Source organism: Zophobas morio, unplaced genomic scaffold (assembly GCF_036711695.1).
Source record: "Zophobas morio isolate AGI-343-1 ecotype UQ-CSIRO unplaced genomic scaffold, CSIRO_AGI_Zmor_V1 ptg000011l, whole genome shotgun sequence".
NCBI lineage: Eukaryota > Metazoa > Arthropoda > Insecta > Coleoptera > Tenebrionidae > Zophobas > Zophobas morio.
In genome coordinates this window covers 8,249,036-8,273,564 of record NW_026972116.1, presented here as the reverse complement: position 1 = coordinate 8,273,564, position 24,529 = coordinate 8,249,036, and the positions used below count along the sequence as shown (strand labels likewise).

At 31.4% G+C, this 24,529-nt stretch overlaps 2 protein-coding genes across 2 annotated transcripts in view; one reads left to right on the top strand and one right to left on the bottom strand.

Annotated features, from left to right (window-relative positions):
• The window catches only part of LOC135126828 (heterogeneous nuclear ribonucleoprotein Q), a 66,271-nt gene that overhangs the window by 288 nt on the left and 41,454 nt on the right, over positions 1 to 24,529 (top strand). The window lies entirely within an intron of this gene.
• On the bottom strand, positions 304 to 11,752 carry LOC135126825 (uncharacterized). The gene is made up of 7 exons (XM_064052980.1): positions 10,622 to 11,752; positions 2,695 to 2,827; positions 2,478 to 2,643; positions 1,889 to 2,428; positions 1,046 to 1,334; positions 882 to 999; positions 304 to 829 (listed from the first exon to the last, which is right to left on the bottom strand). Exons 1-7 carry the CDS (start codon positions 11,512 to 11,514, stop codon positions 566 to 568), a joined length of 2,403 nt encoding a protein of 800 aa, XP_063909050.1. The 5' UTR covers positions 11,515 to 11,752; the 3' UTR covers positions 304 to 565.

The window sequence follows — 24,529 nt, the reverse complement described above, 5'->3', positions numbered from 1 at the left end:
CTTGCTCTTATTATTGATCTGTGATGGCGATTTGGCACTCATTACTGCGAGGTTTTTTAGAGATCATCTTAATAGGTCACCATTACTAAAATTATATATTGTAAATAAAAATTAATACAAAAAGTTTATTATAAACAAAAAATGGACGGATTAAACAATATAAAAGAACACAGTTTTTGTGTTGTTTTTGAAAACAATGTAGAGAGAATAATGTTAAAATCACCAACTCATTAGATTTACTATTCATTCTAGCAATACAAAAATAATTATTCTAATAAAATCGTTACAGATATATATATTAAAAATATGTACATCATCATCTGTACAAAAAATACGTTCGTCCAACAAATAAAAAAATTGCATCACGGCCTATAGTACGATTAAACAACACTAAGTGCACTTTCGTAACAAAAAAAAGGCCACAAGTACACGTAACATACATAATTACATTAATTTTTGTACGAATATTCTAGAACTATAACTTAAAATGGACGGTAAAAAGAATATCGTTTTTTGATTTAGACAAGGCACTAATTGTTAAAAGCCCTGCAACTAATCATTGGTTTTATCTCCTACCATATAAACCAAAACTAACAAATATCATTAACAAAACCATGAGCATACTAACTTGTACGCTACTGGCACCAGCTAACCGACATCTAAACATATCAAAGCGAGTCTCGTTGTTATCAACCAAATTATTAAATTCCGCTTCCAAAACTTGTCCGTCGTAATATGTAATAGGATCTTCAAATGGGTATTCATATCCTTGTTTACATTCGCATTTGTAACCCCCTGATTCGAATCCGCGACCCAAAATTGGAATGCACTAGAAAGAGAGTAGTAGTTTTCGTGAATTTAGATAGTGTTAAGCGACTCACATATGAATTTCTTTCGTCGCACTTGTGGGTGTCCTTGAAAGCATTTGGAACATAGTATTTGTCAGAACACTGGTTGATGTCCAATTTTAGTAAATCCATTGTTACGGCCACGACGCCCCTAAGTAATTTTTTTGTGAAAAACATTTGTAAAAACTCTTACTTACTTGAATTCAAGTTTAACTTTCAAGCTATCCCATCCAAAGAACGGCGCCGCGTATTTTATTTTCCACATGGGCATTTTTCCGTAACAGTCATAGTAAGGGGCCGTCCACAGTCCGTGTTGTAATTGTGCTCCTCTGTAGTAATTGGGGTATCGTTCGTATTTCATTGTTGTTTCACCCGCTTCGTTGAAACGAATTTTGATCTTCATGTAAAATTTCTCTAAACTGTCGAAGTTCGTTAACCACCTTTGCTTCAGGGTTAAAAACCACGGCTTATTCAAATATACTTCATCTGAAAAAATAATTAAAAAGATAATAGTATGAAAAAGTGGGATATTATCGTTACTAACATTAACTGACTTTCTGGTTGGCCTGTTTTTATTAATTTTTATTTAATTTTTAAAATCAATTAGGAGAAGGTTTGGGAGGCTGAAGTTACCAAAAAGGGTATTCTGACAACTTTTTCTAAACTTTTGATACTTGAAACAGACGTATAAATTTAAACTTATTAATATTCTTAACCGGTTTGAGAAATCGTACCGGAAATGTATGTATAGTATTATTAGTGGCTAGTTCTTGAGTACTTTAAAAACAAATTCCAGATGAAATCTGGTTACATATTTAATGACTTCAAACATAATTTTCTTAATTATATATAAACATTTTTAAGAACGGAAATAAGTATCATGTTTAATGTAAATGCCGGTCTTATTCTTCTCCTCCCCCCTTCAGTGGGCGAGAAAGTCATAAACAGTGGGGTAGTCAGTCCTTACGTTTAGTTATTTTATAGGAAAAGGTAGCACAATAGTTATCAAAACGCGTTAAGCAAGCAACTGAGTATATTACCTGACTTGTTGAGCCGGGCAAGATCTTCAACACTGAATTTCCTAGTATTAAGCTGTGTTTTATACGCATACGGTGCAAACAGTGTTCGATTAGTAAATTTATTCCTCTCCCAGTATGTTCCTGCCGACCAAATTCGACTATCACCCATAACAATAGCCAAAGTTTCTCCAATCATTTGATCCTCGGTTAGTGGTCTATCCGCAACTCTTTTCCCCGAATAAACTTCATTCGGATCCGACACTTGCAAAAACGCGCTAATAAAGTTAGCCAACCTCAGCGCCATCTTTGCTTCATTTTGGAAAAACTCATAAGCACCGTACTCAACACCACCATTTAAAATCAACTCCTCAGGTTTATATTCACGGCAGTTGTTTTTATTCATTCCCAAAATGAAATCTAAAGTTCTGTGTACATTAATTTTGGACTGGCCTAAGGCTGCAGGACCAGAAACAGCATGACGATATTCCGGATAACGGTCCAAGTAGTAATTTCGAACTGGAGAGGTCGCTTTTTCCCATTGGACGGGCATTTTTTGTACCCCTACGAACAAAATGATGACACGACATTTTACAAATGAATGATATCATACATCCTATTTTAAGGCAATTGAAACCATTGTAATATTGTTCAGATGTTGCTCGTTCTACTATTTCGCCTAAATACGGTCTACGCATTTGCATCGGAAGGCGGTAACCAGGTCTACATCGGCATTGGTAACCACCACGGCGAAAACCCCAACCGTGGAGTGGTTCGCACTGAATGGGAAAAATAATTACGTTCTGATTTTATCGTAATGTTAAACTTACTTCTGTCGTTTCTTTTTTACATCGAGCTGTGTCCGCGAAAATATTCCCCCCCTCTTTGTTGCCCAAACCATAAGGGCATTGGTTGATGTCTATACGGTCATAATCCATCTCCACCACTGATACTGCCGTGTAACTGAAAATTAATGCATTTTATAATTACATAATTTTTCTGATCAGAAGAAAAATCTCCGAAACAACATTTTAGAGAAAGCTGAAAACACTTCTGAAATAACTAATAAATGCATGGGTTCATACACAGTTTTTGAGACGCCTTCTTTAAGTAGTTCTGAAAAAATAATACTTGTAATAAATATATGACATTTTCAAGACGGTGAATAAACAATTTTAATGTTCTGTAATTTTAAATAAGTTAGTGTGTCAGCAAAATAGAGAGCACATTGTTATGAATTAATTGTTTAAAAAGAAAAAACAAAATTCTGTAGTGTCCGTAACATTTTTTTTTAATCTACGACTTCTATATTGTTGTATAACATTTGAATTTTTTAATGTTGTGTTATATGTATAATTATGTGGGAAACTATCATCAGACGCATGACTATGCAATTAAGCTCAATTTACATCAACTATACAGTTTCCTTCTGACGAAAAATAGTCCATGCCGCATTGACAAATGGTCACAAAATGTCCAATATTTTATTGGAGGACATTTAATAAATAGCACACATAATATTGGGGACGGGGAGGAGAGATTGTACATATACCAAAGTCCCAAATAAAATTCCGTGGCCTTATAACCTGAAAATAGATAGAAATATTGAATTATGTAAACGGCATTGTTTTTAACTTGCAGGACAAAGCAATCTATATTTTTTGTAAGATTTTCATAGAGCATGAAATTATCATTATCATAGTAGGAATACACTTTTATGTGTTGTATTCGTTTTAAGTGAAGAATACAAATTATCTAAATGAAGAGATATAATATTTAGCTGCCACGTATCGTTATGGAAATAGATGTGCAAACACAATTACATTACTAGTGTTAATTTTAAACGTCAAAAATTTGAATTACTGCAATATTTCTTGCCCACCGGTCGAAATCGGTCCAATTTTTTAATTCCGAGTCACATTTATGGCGAAAACTGGATCGGCAATATACGCTCCACTTCTTGGACAGCTCGCAGACCAGATTTAACGCCCTTAGATTTCTATTTGTGGCATACAAACAAGATTGTAACATTTGTAACATTCATTGGCGTGATCTAAAGTTTTAAAATATAGAATTAGAATGTTTGTGCATATTTAACGTGTCAAATAACTGAAACATCTTATTGGTTGTTTGTAAAACAAAATGGGAGTACTTCATTTTACTCAACTTCCATTTTTTATATTTATAAATTTCATTATATTAGTAATAATGACCCACGAAAATTCGTTTCCTTCTTCAAGTTAAAAACAATAAGGTTAACAAAATGTTAATATCTTTATTCGTTTTCGACATACAGCGTATGGACTTTTATCTGGGATGTTTCATATTCTCACCTCCCCAATAATAGTAATAATAATTTATTAACATAACCTAAAAACAATATTTTATAACGGAAAAGAGTGATTTAAAAAACCGCATTAATTATTAATCTTTCCTGTTTTTTTTTTTGTTCGAGCTTTTTTAAACTGAGTACAACTTTTACAACTTTGCCTCTAAAAGGCCATTAGAAATATGAAACCTGTCCCCCTGTAACACCTGCCTTTCTAGGTAAATAATGATGGCCCTGAATAAACTTGAATTCACTCACTACCTGAAACCCAGTTCCGATATTTTACCAAAAATGGCTGTTTAAACAAAATTTTTAGCGAAAATACATCTTTTTTTTAAACAACAAAAAATGTCTCTACGGTCTAAGGAAAACGTAAAGGGTGCTCAATTGAAAAATCACTTAGAAAAGGCATTGGAATTTGATTTGACACAAACGGCATGTCTGTTCTTATAACATCCATTTAGCAGAAACATAACCTGTTATATGTACGTTATAAGAACAGACATGTCGTTTGTGTCAAATGATGTTCCAACGCCCACTCTGAGTGATTTTTCCATTGTACACCCGTCACGTTTACCTAGTAACTACATTCTTATAGGTGTTTTATTTTTTTACGATGTATTATTTGGAAGTAAAGTCTAAAGAGTTCAAAAAAAGTACAACAAAGAAAGGTTTGACAAAAGTTTTTTGTATGTACATATCTATTTTCTAACTTCAGAAACGGTTTTTTGTAGTTTTTTATGTCGAATCATTGCATCATTAATTAATTAATTAATTAGGTACTTTATTAGTTTTCACTGGTGCTCAAATGTGTGTTACTTTATTTATTATTTGAGATTAAAAGGTTGGAGGCGGCAAATTGTGAGCGACAATACTGTCGCTGACTACAACAGTCAAAATTTTTTAACTCTCCTCTAATATCAAAATACAACAATACAACAAATTACAAGGATATATCACCAAATCATTACATTTATATATCATTAATTTACAGATGTAAATAATATCCTGCCAATGTCAACATTTTCAAAATGTGTAAATTAAAGTTAAATTTTACGTGTTCATATCTAACGGGTGTCCAATTGAAAAATTACTCAAAAGTAGGCGTTGGAATTTCATTTGACACAAACGGCATGTCTATTCTTATAACATATAACAGGTTATGTTTCGGCCAAATGGATGTTGTAAGAACAGACATGTCGTTTGTGTCAAATGAAATTCCAGTGCCAACTTTGTGTGATTTTTCAGGTGAACACCCGTTATGACAAAGATTTTTTACAAAGTGTCCAAGGGTCTGAAGACAGTTTACGCATACTTCGTGAATTATTGAAAAATTTATTTGACGTTGTCCGGCAGAACACATTTGGGGCTAATTATGTTCAAATATACAAGATGTTTATCTTGAAAACTTCACACTACCTTTACACTAAAAGAAAGAAAGAAAAAAATAAATCAGACACGAAAGTTTCCCAATGAACAATGTTCAATATGTTTTATGGAAAAATAGTACTTTTTTTTAAATTCACGACTCCGCCACAAGTAAAAATAAAGATCTGGAATTTTGTACAAAAGTTGTTAGTTATCCTGTCTAGACGTATAGAAAATTAATAAATACTCCTAATAATTTAGCTTCTTTATAATATAATGTTATTAAATTTGCAAATTGTCAGTTTACTCGTATTATTCAAATGGGATACCTGGTATTTTATAACATTTTAGAGCTTTCCTCCAAAAAAGCTTTCTTTTGATACCAAAATTATGAAGATTTATACTAACAGTTTTTTTTTCTTTTTAATAGGACAAACACCAAAATACCTGGTACCACAAAAAGTTATTTAGGGTGAAGTTCTAAAAGTTTATAAAATACAGGTATCCCATTTAAAGAACTTTAAATGACATATTCAATCATTCTGCACAAATAAATCAAAATCTCTCTCTCTGCCTGTTGTCTGTGTCTATTTTTATTAGATAGATAATCTCCAAACGTACTAGACCGATTGTTGTCAAATTTTGAATGTACATATGTTAGAAATATCATGTAGATGGTAAAACGCTAACCAAAATTTTGTTAATCATCCCCACTGACAGTGGACTGACTTTACGTCAAACATTTACTATAGTAAATCTTTTTTAAAATTTATAAAATAAGATACTCCTGGATTTGTGGTTTATGAATCCGTGTGTATAACAACACCTTGCATTTTAACTTTGAAACTGCAACATCGAATGCTCTGAAATGTAGCCAACGTTTTAAGGTTATCGTAAGGATGGTAAATCGTTAATCAAAATTTATCCGTTTATACCATCCCCAAAAATTGATGACGTCATCTCAAAATTTTGCCAATAAATGCTATCTAAAATAAGCAAAATATTGTGAATTTAAACATGGGATTTATCAATACAATAATATTTTTTAGAATTAATTATACAGGATGACTGAATGAGGCCAATCTATTGTATTCATCAAATCACGAACGGCTCACTCTATTTTCCCAAAAATTTGAGTATACAGTATTGTTATGATTAGTGTTACACTGCATCTGTTCAAATTGATATGTGTCCTTGCTAAAATGTTGATGACGTTGGCACATTTTTTTATGGGGAAACTCAGTTGGAACCAACGCATAGCATGCTTGTTTACGTGCAATTTAACACTACACACATGTCTTTATTTTAGCTTATAGGGGTAATCGTAAAAAAAACAAAATGTACAAAATCGAACTTAGATTATAAACTATAAATTTTCGAAAATACTAGGTTTGTTGGATTGTATTTAGGGGGCGAGGGAAATTCCGTTGAAATAATTTTCGACCATTTTGATACGTATGTTAAGGCAATAAGATGGCTAAAAAGCTTTCTGAAATATTCCAAGTCTCCAACTTCAAAAATAGCGGAGCTGTTGCCATTTTTTTTTTCACAGAAATGCAAATTCCTGGAAAATATTTATAATAAATTCATAAATTCTTTTTTTGTCCTTTTCGCTGTTAAATATTTTACAGTAAGAGTTTGCTTGGTTAATTTTTGATTTTTGTAACACCATCATAAATCAAAAATTAGTGTTTTTTTAAGGCAAAATTTGCGAAAAACTTTACTGCGGTTATGAATTAATTGTTACTCAACTTGCGGTCATTTTTACGAGTTCGTCACAGTAGGGTGCAGTAAATATGCTTGCTCGAGAAGACCTTTTCTATCATAACTAGCTGCGCAAAGTGTATGTAGCAGTCCCAGAGTGACTTCGCTTTTATGGTCTGCAAACTCAAGTAAATTTATAAAAAAAAGTGTTCCAAATATTGGTTCGTTTCTACGACTGCATCCTATTGTGAAGGAGTTAAGTCTTCGACAATAGGCCTCTGCCGCAAGCAATCCAGCGGTTATAAACCATCAAGAGACCAACTGTCTACACTACACAGGGCCGTACGCACTCGTAAACCCTCACGATGTTTTATGGCACGGCTATTTACATTTTCAATGGAGTTCCTAATGTTTGCGGTAATTGAGATTACAGTGCCATAAAAACGAAGTCAGACCGGGACAACTACACCGCAAGCATTAGGAGCTCTTTTGAAACTTTAAATAACCATGCCATAAATCTTAAGGTTTTCAAAAGCTTGAAATACAGGGCCGAATCCGCTTTCATTCACTGAAGATATGGGTGTGGACAAAATCGACCTATTCGCACTGTGAGAGCAATACTCACGTAAGTCGAAATTTGCCGAATTTTTAAATTTATCATTAATTTATAAAAAAATTAATGTAGTTTTAGTATATGTAAGTATAAACGGCTTTTAATAGCTGCATACTGCTCAAATTAATCAAAATGTTTGTATTGCATTTCCGAAAGTTACATGTGCACTTAATGCAAGACTGCCGTATCTCAAAAATAAATAAAATCTAAGTAAGCTATCATGAAGCTTTTGATGTTTCAGTCGAAGCTGATAATCTGATACTAATTTAGGTACAAACTGAACACAAAAAATACACAATGTCTTCTAATATAGTTAAATCAAATGTGAAGTTAGTAAATTTTTGGAGATCCATTCTGTTTAAGCTTTTATTTAATTTGGGGTGTTGTCCGCCTCTTGAACGTCTTGAGTGTATCATTAGGAGACTGAATGATTGTGGTTACGACATGTTTCGACTTTATTAATTAACGTTCTCAGATTTTGTATAAATCTCGGGCATTTTAATTATTAATTTTATCAACATATTTTCATAAATTTTAATATCCATGTTACTAGCTTGTTAAACATAAGCTGATGATGACGTTAATTAATAAAGTCGAAACATGTCGTAACCATAACCATTCAGTCTCCTAATGATACACTCCAGAGGTTCAAGAGGCGAACAACAATACCAAAGTGAAGTTAGTAAGTTATGGATAGCAAGAAAAACTGGAAAGCCAAAGTTCATGAAGTAGAGCAGAAGAATATTTTTAATATAAAAGAATTGATCGAAAAGATGGGAATAAATTTTTCTTTGAATGGTAAAGATGGGAAAGTTAATTGGAGCGAAATAAATTTTTTAAAATTATTATGTAAAAAAAATTTAAATACATCAGATTATCACACATTTTATAAGAATTTAGCCATAATAGATGTTGAATGAATTAATACTGTGATTGTTTTGTATTTTGTTATATTTTTTTCATTAAAATATGTTGCTAGTTTGCTCTTGTATTAAATTTATTAACACGCAAGTCAAAATATTTGGCATTGTGTATCAGTGCAATAGTCACGTAGGTAAGTCAAAATTTCTTGTTTTCTATACCGAGTAAAAGGTTCTAGTTTAAAGGCAAAAAACCACTATTAGTAATAGCTAGACAGTACGACTATAATGTATTCCTAAGTATTTCGTATTTAAAACATAAACAATATATAAAAACTTGGGAATGTTAAATCATCATTTCAAATATACTGTTTTTGAGTTACGTGACTATTGCTCTCACAGTGAGTATTATAGAGGAATTTAACTCCTCCACAATAGGATGCAGTCGTAAAAACAAAGTCACTCTGGGACTACTATACCACAGGTTGCTTGTTGAATTTTATAGGGGATCCGGTGTAAAATGCTTATGAAGTCAGAGTCGTAAACGCATTAAAACTTTCTCCATACTCTACAAACTGTCTGCCAAGTAGACTGGCCACGCCAAAATTTACTGTAAATTATTTAAGAGGAAAAAGAATCATAAGAATTAAGAATAACGAATTTATTCCTCAGGGATGGAAACTGTGGTCTTGATAACTATTGATCAAATAGCCCTTGTATGTGATATCCCTTTTTTTGCTTTCTTCCTAAAAAATCTAAATCTGTAAAAAAATATGTGCTTGTTCCACTTTAAAAATTACAACTTGATGATGTATGCGTTTCGCGACTAAATCGTTGGCACACTCTGTATATACAATTTCACGTCATTCTAATAATTTTTCAATTCTCATACTCAATTTCTATATTCATCATCCTTTAATGTCATAGTTTACAAATTACCAATCTTTTTCACGTATCGAGTAGTCTGAAAACTACTTACGCCTGTTTTAAGTTTCTGTGCCTATTTGTGACGTCATCCCCTTTCGAGCTGTTACGTCATATGCATTTTTTAAAGAAGAATGCTATATTGTTTATGTTATTTTTAAATGGTATCTTTAAAAACATTTTCAAGGAACCATACTTGTAACCTCTATTTTCAACAGTTCTTGAGATTATTATATTTGTGTGCTCCCATCCACTAGTTTAAACAATTTCAAAAAAAGTTGGAAAACCTACAAAAGTTGCTGATTGTTTCTTGATAAAACCAAAATTCGACAATTTTTTTAATTTAAAGAAGAGTTATTTGTAGATTGAGAGGTTGTCAACAACTGAATGGAGAACATTTTGAGCATTTATTAGATTTGTAAAGAATTGTCAATTTGTTCATTATTTAAGACTTTTTTACACGTTTATGCAATGTTTATGTGTAGTTTGGTTAGATAAGATGTGAATATTTCCGAACTATTGAAGATCAAGATATTAATACTATCCAAAACAAAAACAAAAGTAGGTATGCACTTCATGAAAAAATGAGTGTGTCGTCAAGCTCAAAATTAGATGACGTCATAAACTAGTGAAGACACGTAAAAAGACCAACAAATTGATCTATTTCAGCTTGTTCGAGAAATTCCGTTTTAAAATTAGTGAATTTATTCCGTAGGTCGTTTCCACCGTGTATTTAAAATTCCATTTGCGTTCGTAATGTTATTAGTGAAGAATCAAAAATTAGATCTTACTAACGTGACTCGAACGAACGGCCCAAGATTTAAGGTACCATTTCTTATATAAATATAAGAAATAATCTACACTAAACTGTAATAAGTATATGTATTATTATTAATTACTACAGACATGCGAACTTTTAGAAACAGGTTGCCTTTACATTTTTTATTTAAATAACTTACGTTGGATATTCAATATGCCTATATCCCGTGTGTCTTGGATAAATATCAGCAATGGGTACTACAGCTGCCACTAGCCATCTATTAGATCTTCCACAATCAAAATATGGTCTAGTCCAATTCACAGGCCCCGGATTTTCATCCGCTCCTGGGGGCCCATGAAACGTGAACGTCTCATTTGTATTATTAGCATATCTAATGAAAATCTGATATGTAGTTTTGGTATCATGCCTCTCAAATACTTTATCTGGCAACCACCTCTTATACCACTCATTTATTCTATAAAAATCCGACGTATAATCCTCACTGGTATCAATAGGCACAGCCCCTAAATCCCTCACAGTAAATGTATTTAACGTCGAAATGCGTTCCAAATGTATAGGGTCATTAAAATCATCAGCTCTGAATGTCCTAGGGGCAAATCTTGGAAATGTCTTATTGAAGAACCCTCTATATGAAGAGGAATAAGACATGTTAGGCGAAAAGTAGACAGCACTAGCGTTGACGTGTTTGTTGGTGGACACATCAGCTACAGTCGAAAGAAAATAGTACATCATTCCTGGGTCATATGTATCATTTATAGCTGGCCGAATGAAACGGCTCTGAAGAATGTAACTCCAGAAGAATGCTCTGCTCAGAGCTATATTATGAATATGCAAAAGTTGCGTTCTATTGGGGAATACAGGGTTGATGTTCACATCTTTGATATCTGGGATGTGAGAGACAGAGTTCTCTGGTAAATATAAATCTCCTACGTGTTGAATTTCGCAGTTATACTTGTTGACTCTGTCCATGGCACGACGCACTTCGTCGAAAGCATCCCTTGCTTGCCATTCATACTGGGCGATCACACCCAGAGCTAGTAAACAAACACTTAAAGCACACAAACGCCACATTTTTAATGGAAACACTTGCAGACTAACACGTCATCTTACTAATGAGCTAAGGAATGATGAGGGTGGTTGGAATGGGGGTTAGGAATGCTTTGTTTTGACGGTTGCACGAATTTTGAGATTCTTAGGTTACGTTAAAACTGCCCTGCCCACTGTACGCTGCAGGTACAGTCATCAACTGGCCCCACCATTGGTTGTTTACTATTGTCGCGTCGTGGGCGATGGGAGTTTCAACAAGTGGTCATTGAAGAGTTCAACAATTTAGGTTGGAATGAAATATAGGCAACCATACTTACACGTCAATGAAATTGGTGGTGCATTGTTCAAAATTAAAGTGCAAAAAGAGAAACGATTGTTAGTAAATTTTCATATGTCCTTGTATTGTTCAAAACATCATAATTCCATTATTATAAACGCTTAATACCATGCAATTTAAAAATGAATTATGACGTCATTCCTCCCTTTTAGGGTGCCAATCCCACTAGCATAATTGGTTTGGGTTCCCTGAGGGGAATACTACCGTTTTAATTAATAAATATTTTTCGTCCGACAGTAAAGATCGAAATAAATCGTTTGAAACGTAAGAAAATGGAATTAAATATTTACACTGTAAAATGAAGAGAATCTAAATGCATTTTCCAACGACAGTCCAAATCAATATTACCACACAAATCGTCGCACTAAATACCTTATAATAGACAGAAAACGTAGGCATTTCCTCGGTATTTAATGCTGAACACAATGGGATACATTAGAAAAGTAATTTAAAACCACTAACAATGATGAATTTTCTTACCTCTTGCATATACCTACCTACATATAGTATGTATGTAGGTAGGTATATGCAAAAATTCATAAAAGAATTTTTGTTCAAATCTTTATAGAAATTTCATTAATAATTGTTAGAACACTTAAATCCATGAAACTACCCAACGAAACGCAGGTTTTCCTCACTTCTGCCTTCTTATGGTTTGTTTGTTGAAAATATTTTGAGGAAGAAATTCCAAAAGTTTCTTTAAGTAAATCTCCTTCAAAACATATAGCACTGCACCCTTCTTTATCTGAGTTTAATTTATAAAATTGTTCTAAAAATAAGTTTAGAACGAGAAATTTTATCGATTATGCTGGCGATTGTCTGAAAGTGCTAATTATTTAAGCTTGTTACGAAATTCGTAATTTACTGAATTTAGTACCAGTACTCTGAAATTGAATTGAACTGAAGAGCACTTCTTATTAATGTGGGATGTTACTTATACTTTGGAAATATATTTTTCTTTATTTCCCGACCCTAAGCTAGGGAAGGATTGCAATAGGGTTATTTAGACCAAGGTGTGACTTCATGGTCGTTTCAAAGTAGAATACAAAATTTTCAATCTTCTTTTTTCATCTGTCTGTGGTACGTCGATGTGTATACTGATTAGGATTACTTCGAAATATTAGAGTTACTTTAAGATTGTAGTGTAGGCGGTAACCACTCACCAAAAATTTTATGACGTCATCCCAAAATTTTGCTGAATAAATCTTGTTTGAAATGTATATCTTGGCATGTTTTTATTCGTTCCGTACGTATGCGGGTTATAGTAAAAATAAAATTCCTAAATTGAAACTGTCGTTCATATGTGCAGGAATTTTAAAATTTGTCTCATAATGCACACCAGCGTACTGAATGGGCGGCAAATTCTCTATATTAATAGGCATATGGGTTCAAAAATATTTAAAATTGTATTTCAGAAAGTACGTAACAAACTCGTTTAAAATAGCAGTAACTCAATGGGTATTACAAAAATAAACTAAACAAATGTTTTTACTTTAATTACAAAAATAAATAATGTTTGAGGATATGTCAAAAACCATTTGTTCTGCTGAAATTTTGCCTAGACTTTGTAGAATTTAAGGTCCATGAGATTTTTTTTGTGCTTTGAATTATTTAAAGTCAACAATTAAAACGAAACAAACAACACTAAATTAATTTTTTACATTTATTTCATGTCAGTAATAAAAATGTTGAACAAATACCTCAAATTCTAGAACTCAGTAATGTCGTAATCAGTGTTATGTTAATTTTGATGAATTGCTTAACGAAACGTGTTATGAAAAATTAAACTCCCAGACATGTACCTATGTGCAAACACTGGTCACAGCTAAACTCTTTTTGGGCCACATTTTTTTAAAGACTGACTACGAATGTATGAAAATTTAAGAACGTTTTTTTATACATTTGATGAGAAACTGTTAAATAACACTATGCAACACTAAAAAATTCACAGAAAGTTCAGATAGTGTTTGAGGTTGGGTATACTCCATATACTAAAGAAAAAAATGTTTTATAGTCATATCACATCACAAAACATAGATAAGGGGTGTTTTGTTTTTCTTACTTAATGGGACACTTTATTGCATTTAATCGTAAAAATATCGCTTTTATGTATCCACCCATGTTTGCAGACTTCTGTTGGTGTCTTCAGAGGGATACTGCGAGATTAGGCTACAATAGGAATGCCAATCGTTCGAAAAAAAGACCTTTTTCAATGAAAAATGAAGTATTGTTTTATTCATTTTGTATGATTTCAAAAAATTCAATAAACACTTTTCATTTTGAAACCTGATGTAATAGATTGGGTAGCTATACTCCATATACTAAAGAAAAAAATGTTTATCCTCATATCACATCACAAAATATAGATAACGGGTGTCTTGTTTTTCGTACTTTTTGGGACACTTGATTGCATTTAATCGTAAAAATATCGCTTTTATGTATCCACCCATGCTTGCAGACTTCTGTTGGTGTCTTCAGAGGGATACTGCGAGATTTGGCTACAATAGGAATGCCAATCGTTCGAAAAAAAATACCTTTTTCAATGAAAAATGAAGTATTGTTTTATTAATTTTGTATGATTTCAAAAAATTCAATAAACACTTTTCATTTTGAAACCTGATGTGATAGGTTGAGTAGCTATACTCCATATACTAAAGAAAAAAATGTTTTATCCTCATATCACATCACAAAATATAGATAACGGGTGTTTTGTTTTTCGTACTTTTTGGGACACTTGATTGCATTTAATCGTAAAAATATCGCTTTTATGTATCCACCCATGCTTGCAGACTTCTGTTGGTGTCTTCAGAGGGATACTGCGAGATCTGGCTACAATAGGAATATCAATCGTTCGAAAAAAAAGACCTTTTTCAATGAAAAATAGAGTTTTGTTTTATTAATTTTGTATGATTTCAAAAAATTCAATAAACGCTTTTCATTTTAAAACCTGATGTGATACGATTCTTTCAAGTATAATCCTCAATTGAGTTTGAGGTAAGAAATTTTAACTACATACTGTGCATTCTGTGAATTTTATTTTTTTTTAATTTGTTGCATAGTGTAATTTTTTGAAATTATGGACAATAACGTTATGACAACATTTATAGTGTAAGTGTAAGTCCATATTAAAATGGTCTGCCATTTCCGTTTGTCTGTCTGTTGTTGGTCTTATTAAAGAGATAATCTCCTATTACTCAGGACATTTCCTAAAATTTTAGGGTGGCTGATATTGGTTGGAATGGATTTATTTTTCATAGGGTCATTGACTTTCACTTGCAAATAAAGCAGTAGGAATTGATAAGAGTGTTGGCAGAATTCAGTGGTGTTATTAGGTTATTAGCAATTTTGAGAGTAATTGGTGACACTGAACTGTTGGTTTATAAAGCTTACCATGTAGGAAAAACTTTTGGTTTGTTTATTTTCAATTAATCAAATAAACACCTCTTGAAGTTTATAGTGTAATACATTTCTGTACTTGTGGTTTATCAGTAGATATATGATTTTATTGATTATGATTAAGTACATTAAAAATGACTTATTTAATTTTCCTCTTTTTCTAGGAACAAAATAGTGTTATGCTGTTAGTGCGACCCTAATGAGACCTTGAGAACGTTATCACAATTTTTTTTTGTTTTTTTTTTAATTTTCTGGTAAGACACCAACATTTAATGATGACAGTACTCCAACAAAAGTGGATTTATCATGTCGCCCAAAAATTAATGATCTTATCGCTAAATAAATGTTTACTTAAAAATATGCAACCTTGCATATATTTTAGTAACATATGCTTTCTGCTTGTACAACAGCTTTCAGAGAATATCTTACAAGAATACGTTATGAACAAATTTATGTTTTCATTTTTCTCAGGAATGATGCAATTGCCATAAAATTGTAAAAAGACAGTGACGCTATGCTTAACGTGAAACTGTACGTATCAGAAATAACAAATACATTTACACCCACCAAAATGACGCCATCTCGAAAAATTTTAAATAGATTTTGATTACAAATTACCACTGACGTAGACGTAAAAGTGGTTGTACTTCAGAAATGGGGAACGTTCGGAGAAGTTTTTAAGAAGCTATTATTTTGGAAATACATTTTTATTAGTTTCCATGTTACATCTTTGAATAAATTCAATTTTTACTTTTTTTTAAAGGGACTAAAACAGATGTCACAAACATGGTTGGAATGGTGATCTTTTCGTTTAAGTTCACATGATCACAGTTCCGAAAAATGTTGAACAGATTTTTTTTAATGTTGCTAGTATGTAATGTAATTAACCCGACATTATATACCGCTTGTATAACAGTTCATTTATAAATAACAATCAAGCGAAAAAAGTGTTAATTAACCCAATGATATTTCTTAATTAACAATTTAAACCATTTACCACCAAATTTACTATTACATTTAACACTGAAGACTGGCTTAGCATGACACTAAATTCACTTAAAGAGAAATAATGATTGTATTATTTTAAATTTAGGGCAGGAAGATCATTAATTCTTGTAAAAGTTATACAGGTTAAACAGTATTTTTATAAGCAGCGCTATTTTTTATAGAATATTACTGCACATACCTATATTTTTTTTCTTAACATTTTGGACTTTAAAGTGGAACTTGCTTGTGAAATACAATTTGCGGCATTAAATTTTGTGAATAGTGAGTGGTTATTTTCATATTTAAAATATAAATATAAATACTTAATAAAACCTTTTTCACTTTCTCTTAAAAATTAATTAATTATTTATCATAGTATTATATAATAATCTCACATTTTGTTAACAAATGGCTACATAAAATTTCGTACAGTTTATTAAATTATTAAAAACAAACAAATAAAATATGAGATAGGTTACGTGAGTTGATAATGAAAAATAGTAAGAAATAACTATTTTGATGTGCAGTATGTTAGTATATAATGTAGATAGTGTAAGTTTACAATTCCTGGGTCTTCAAAGTTTTTGCACATACAATGTACTATTTTTTCTACATATTGACCATATTTATTTCACTTATAAGATTATTTATTAGTATTACGTTTATTTTTTGTTTTTTCATTAAATTGTTGACGACGCGACGTTCGAGAGCCTAAAGTTATTACTGAATTACTGCTATTATTCTCTATTCTCATTCCACCCCACGAATCATGTAAGTCTAAGATATGATCTCTACTACTACGATCTAGTGAACATGATCAGACTATTCAAGAAACTTACGAACAAGATATGTGCCTAACAGAAAAATAACTTTTTGAATTTTGACAATTACTGAATTTGTTTTCAAATTATTAATTAAACTGTTTAGTACTATCTACATTTCCATTATTGTGATTCTTACCATTATACCATTATTACTCTTATTATTATTACGATTTTCACAAAGTTGACGTTCTTTATTTTAGTAAAATTTAAAAAAGACAGCAAGTCAAAAACAAACTTTAACAAAATAAAATAATAATCTAACAATATTTCTTGCAAAAATTGAACATGTGCACGGGTAGAAAAGCCGCGAGACTAGAACCTATTAGCAAACTCGTCAGTCATGACCGCATTACAAGTGCAGTTTTGTTCTTTTAGGTGATTTTGTATGCTCGCTTTATTACGGTAAAATTATTGGTTGTAGTAATATGTTGTAGTGGGTACTTACTTAAAAACAGTAAATTATTAATAAAGTTTATGGACCATTGAGCAAATAGTTGGATGTTATTTTGCTTATTATAATTTCAAACACTCACTTATTGCAATCGTATTTTCTTCCAACTAATTAAAATAGAACAGTTCTTTGAGTCACGAACTTTCACAACACGTAAGTTTTGAAATGATTTTTTTTGGACTATAATCCCCTCCTAAGCTTAATCATCCCAATAGGGTCATTTTGACGAATGTCTAATTTTGTTTTTTCTGGGTGTTTTGTAGCACACAAAATTGGGGATTCCCGTTTTCGTCTGTTTGTCAAGTGTTTATTGGCTTTTGGTTGGACAGATGTTATCTGAAACTACTTAATAAACTGATAAGTGTAAAGTATATGAAGCAATTACCTGTGGCTTATCTAATTTGTTTGAAATTCTGGGAATTCAGTACTGCAGTTATTAACGTTGCACTGCATATATCAGTATTTATGTTTCTTTCTACTAAAAAGTTTCTTAAAATATATAATATATATTTTTACATGTATATAGTTTGTCAATCCCAACTCTTATTTTAACATAGAGGCGTTAACATAAAATAACAAAATTTGTAATTTCAAAATTCAGAACAACCAGTATTTTATTATTACTGCAGGTGATAGTAATTGTGACTTTTTACTTTTTTGATGCAAGAAAGAGAACAAAAAATAGACTAAGGTGCATTAATAAAATACTTTGTGTTTATTTGAAAAACTGAAATATCGATATTTGAAAATGTAACGTTTTAGTTTTTTTTTTTTTTTATAAAGATTCCGTATATTAAAATTTAATTTAATTGATACCACAACAACGTGCCTGCCTAAGAAGGGCCTGTTGAGAATATGTAAAGACATATAGAATGTTTTATTAAAATCAAACTAGGTTGTGTACCTACTATACGTCAAAAACAAAATATTCTCGAAAATAATTTTAATGCATATTGCTCAAAGAACCATACAATTTTAGTCGCTGAGTTTTTTCTTTCCTAATAATTAATAAGACATCGAAGATCGCGTGCTTAGTGACTCACCCTGTATAATTAAGTTTTTGCGAGTATTAATAGTACAAAAAACAAAAGATTATTTCAACACAATAAACAAAATGCTTGTTGCATGAGTATGTGTTCTCGATAATAATTACCTTTTTGGTGATTTTACATGTTGGATTTATTACGGTGAAGTTGTTGGTTATAGTTATAGTAGGTACTCATTAAAGTGTTTAAAAACAACAAAATATTAATAAAGTTTATGGACCATTGAGCAAATAGTTGGATGTTATTTTACTTATTGTAATTTTAAACGTTCACTTATTGCAGTTATATTTTCTTCAACCAACTAAAAGAGAACGCTTCTTTCAGTCACGAACTCTCACACCAGGTAACTTTTGAAATTATTGTTTAAAGTTTCTTTTGTTTTTAATTACTTTCCAGACCTAAGCATCCCATTTTGATTTAATTTTGTTTTCTCGATGTTTCGTAGCGCACAAAAATGTTTGTCTTCCGTTTCCGTAGGTTTGTTGGCGTTTTGTTGGATAGATGATTTTCAAAACTACTGGACTGTGAAATACAAACTATCCTAATGCTTGAAGCAAATTAATTTGATCGAGTGAAATTTACCTAATTTTTCGAACTTCTGGGAATACAGTGCTGTTACACAATATCCATATGTTTGTCCCCACTAAAAATTGATAATGTCATTACAAAATTGTATTAAAAAAATCTGTCTTAAAATAAATAGTACTAACAAATTTCAAAAAAATATATATACATTGTGATTCAGAGCACTACTGCATAATTTTAATGAACAATTACATGGAAAGGAAAGTAAAAAGTTCTAGTAAAACTATGACCATTTTTCAAAAATAGAGAAAGTACACAATTTTTAAATTTGTTACGCAATAAACACACAAGAAACAAAATACTTCTTGTACTAGTATTTATTACCACTATTATCTTTTAGTATTATTTGCCAAAAAGTTGTGTGTAATACGAGCCTCGTCTCAAGTCAGTTAACCTAGATACGAAAAATTACGGTTAACATTTTTGGTCAATATAAATATAATGAAAAAATTCTAAAGATTCTAAAATTTGATTTGGCGAATTTTGTACTTTTTAGGATAACACTTATAAGTTCAAAGATATGTGTCTATTGTTAAAATAAAGGCAAAAAGCATACTAATCGTATATTTCAGGTGAGTTTTTCCATTACAAAATTTTGTGACATCATCAACATAGAAAATGGAGTGAGTCGTTGATTTAATCAATAAAATAAATTGTATCATTCATTAATTTTTTTGAGTCATCTTTATAATAATTCTAAAAATTGGTCGAAGATTATTTCGACCGAACTTCCCTGGCCCCTGAAGTTTAAATTATAAATTTAAATTTATAAAATTTGATTATTCGAATTTTCTTTATGAGAACCCTTATTACTAAAATAAAGATATGATGTGTAACCGTAAAGTAAATATAAAGAAGCGTTCGTTGCAAATGAGTTTTTCCCTTAACAAAATTTTGTGATGACGTAATCAACATTTTTGCAAAGACAAATATCCAAAATAATATAATAATATATATAATTTTCGAGAAAATGGAGTGAGCCGTTTCTAATTTAATTAATAAAATAAGTTGACTCATTAATTAACTTTATAAGTCACCCTGTATAAGGAAACACTTTTAATGCAACAATCACAAACATAAACTCATCATATTTTGCACATTGGACGTAAAATTTATTCGACAAAATTTTAAGATGACGTTATCAATTTTTTGAGAGGATAAACAGATATATTTTGAATAAGATTTCAAAGAACTTGGTTGTGCAGTTCCTGATTAATCAAGAAAATAAATTAACTCTTTCACTGATTTTTTTGAGTCACCTTATATAAGTAATTCTAAGAAGTACGAGTCATAATATGTATTTATTCGGCAAAATTTTGAGATGACGTAATTTTTTTGGTATCCTTAAAATGTTTACAAGATGTCAGAGTATTCGGTTTTGAAGTTCCAAAGTTAAATTGCAAACTATTGTTATACAATTTTGAATTTTTTTACAAAAATTTGGATGTCTAGAGTGAAAATTCGACACGGATTCACACACCACAAGTACAAGAGTATCTTATTTAATAGAATTTTAAAAAAAATGCTACTATAAATGTTTGTCTAATAAAAATGGATATAGATGCAAGACAGACAGACAGACAGACAGATCGAGAAAATATCAAAGTAGCAATTCGTTCGATGGAGTCGATTACTACTTCCTTAGCTTACATTCAGGAAGTAAAAATATTAATGAGTTGAGAAACCGCAAGTACCTTAGACTTATAACTAGTATTTTGCACATTTTAGAAATGATTTGATAGGCAACATTTTGAGATGGAGATACGTCATCAATTTTTTGTCATGGATAAACGAATAAATTTTGATTAAACAATTCACCATGCTTAAAATAACCTTTAAAGTTCTGCAAGGTTTCAGAGTATTTGATTTTGCATTCCCAAAGTTACATACAATCTAAATTGTTATTATTCATTTTTTTTTCAAAATCTGAATATCTGGAATAAAAAATAAATCGAGACGGAACCACAAGTGTAGAAGTACGTTATTTTATAAAATTTAAATAACATTTACCAAAATTTTGAGCTATCCTCTTCACATTATTGGTGGGATGATTAGAGAAATTTTGATTAGCATATTACCATCTACCTACATGATACTCTTACATCTAAAATGTGACAACAATCGGTGTGGAAATTTCAGAGATTATTATCTGTTATCTGCAATAAAAATCGAAACAGAGGACAGACTGCAAACAGACAACAGATAGCCGGAAACGCAAAACTTACTTTTTCTTACTCTAGGGGTCATGAAACGTCGAGTAAACATGAAAGTAGCTACGCGCCAAATGGATCCTATTACAAGATTTCCTTAGCTTAACACTCGGGAAGTAAAATGCATCAAATATAAAACACTGTTCGTTAATTATCAGTTTCCTTTTTTATTAAAATATGCTTAAAACAACACTAATTAAGTCATCCTAATGCATAGGATTTCACTTGATAATTATTACATATATTTTTAGCTGCCTTTGGATAATAGTAGCAAACCATCGAACACTCGTTGTCCCCGTGATATTTATGTGCGTTTTTAGGCAAGGGCCAGATTTTTTTCTTAGAAATTACATTAAATTCCCCTTATTATATGTATGTACAACTGATGTACTTGTTTGAATATAACAACGTTTTATTAATATATTTTGCTTCGCGATTAATAGTTATATAAATACATACATATTTTAACGAAACTATATTATCTATTCCTGTAGTAATCCTAAGGCCGATTGAAGTGGATGTGCAGTATATAAAACGTTGTTAAAGACAATAGAGTACGTTCAAAAACTTTGAAAGATACCAACCACTTTATTATGGACAAATTCACGTTAAAAAATTTATAGACAGTAAATGCCTGTAAATCATTAAAAATTTTTTTGTCTATATCTACCTACTGGCAGGTGGTGTTCGATATGACAAAATAATTAAAAAAAGCGCGAAACCTACATCGTGCCATTCTGAAAGCTTCCTTCCGTTGGATTTTTCCCTCTCTCAATATTGAATTTCAAAACGGAAATCTGCCGAGCTGCTGCTGCTTGTGCAATTTTTAAAAAAATTCCGCTTTCCCCACATCTTGTTTCGCACCAGTCCGTACCTATCTGTCTGATGGGAGCTGCGAAAGGGGGAACAATGGGCGATGTGCGAAATGTGCGTATCATCCTTGTACGATTATGCGTGCTCTTTTTTGCGAATACGAATACGCACGTGAGGCCGATGTGACCGGTCTGTCGTGGTCCAGTTGTGTATAAAACTGTCTCGTCTGCGTCGCTATAAAAGTTGCGGAAAGTTCGTTAAAGGTGAATGTACTGAATTAAGACACACTACGTGGGGTAGACCCAACGCAGTCTGTACAGCATCACAAGAATATGAGTAGACATTAGAGTATAAGACGGTCTATTGAGGAGCCAGACTATTAGATAACATCTAATGGGAATTTTATTGGGCGCTTAACAGGACGTAAATTACTGTTTCTGGCTGATCGCCCGGTGGAAATTTATTTGAGACGAGGGGTCGACGAAAAAAACGTGCTCGAAAAGTGTGACAATTTATGAAAATGCGGAAAATGCGAAACACACGCTTTGTGCGAGTTATTTAAATTTTTGCGTCATTTGCAGCAGTCAGCTGCTGTTTTATCTTTGTACGTTAGCTTTACTTCCTCCTGAATAAAACTATTTTCACGCAAAAATTTTAAAAGGGACCTCTTATTTAAATATCGAACCACCGTAATTCATTTGTTTTTTTATGAAATTAATACTACATATTATCTATCTTACTATTTTATTCAACACAGTACCAATTTGTTTGTAATTTCGGCCTGTTTACTAAAGTGTCTTAATGAAAACTATAATTATATTTATACCTATACTATCTGGTTTCAATTTTATTTCACGGAATAAATATTATAACGGTGACGTCGAAAGTCTTAACCCCACTTGAGCTTTTGATTTTAAATACAATCTTGCCATTTCTTTCCTGAAAACTCTAAAACTTGACATTTGCTTTGATTGTTTTATTAATTTATCACCGCTAATCATTTTGTCCGTATAAAGCAACAGCATTATTAAACAGGGTGCTTAGTTTCATTTGACAATTACTCCGCAAAAAAAATCTTCGCTTTGTTGTGCTATAAATAAAATTGAGGCTCAATATACAATGTTTATAAGAAAATCTAAATTATTACAATTTTCAAATACTGGTGTTTCATGTTTTTCAAAGTACCTTACTGCACCTTATTCTGTTTTTGTTTTCTTTTTTTTTATTAAGTATTTTCTATATTTAAATTTGATAGTTGTTGCAATTTTTTACTTTTTTAAAAGTCACAGCGACATATTGAAAGAAAGAGGGCAAAAATAAATAAAATGCAATAATAAAATACAGGATGTTTTATGTGACAAAACTATAATATTGATTTTTGGAGACTGCAATGATTTATTTTTATTAGTACTCTATTTATTAAAATTTGATTTAATGAATATCACAATACGTCTGTTTATCTCTCCACAAAAAATTGTAACACAGACCTTAAAAATAACATAATTTTTTTTTGCCTCTTTGCCTTATTAAATAAAATTCATGAAAATTGGAATAACGTGGCAACGTTGCATGGAAACTTCAAAAACAAACTACATATAAAGTCTTTGCCATTTCTATTGAAACACCACTTGTTGATCATAAATTTGGCAACGTTCATAGTCAGACAGTTTTCTAACTAAAAGTCGTTTTCAATCAACCGAAAGCTGTTACCAATTGCTAAATTTTAAGCAAAATCTGCAATTGGTGTTTCAGTAAAAGTGGCAAGGACGTCAGTTATAAAACCTGTGAAACAGCTAATGAGAATACATATGTAAAAATATATAGCGTATTTTACTTAAAAAAACTAAAAAGTGTGCCATGCCTTAAAAACAACACTGTGTAAAGTTGCACATAACTGCAGAACTTTAGTCTTTTTTTTTGCAATCCCTAATATTAACGAGATATCGAGGACTGCGCAGTTAGTAATTCACCTGTATACATATATTTAGGTGGTCCGAACTTATATCTGTCTTAATACTGGATACCCTTTGAACAAGAAAAAATTAGGAAAAGAGATATACACGTATGCTTATCTTATTTTTTTCCAGTAAACATTAGCTTTCAGTACAGTACATATGTATATGAGTTTGTAAAGCTTTAAATTTAATTGAACTGTAACTCCATATACATATGTTGTACTTATGTTTATAAGAATTCTCAAAAATTGTACAGATAATATCATTAATATTGTTACGTTGAACGGGCGAATAAAATCGGCATGGGTAAAACTCAAGAATTTATTTCTTAATAAGTCAAATTTACACGACTAATTGCACAGCGATTATGTACAAATTAATTCCGGCGCAACTCGACTGGTCCTTCTTAACATTCGCTGGACTCGGCTCGACTGA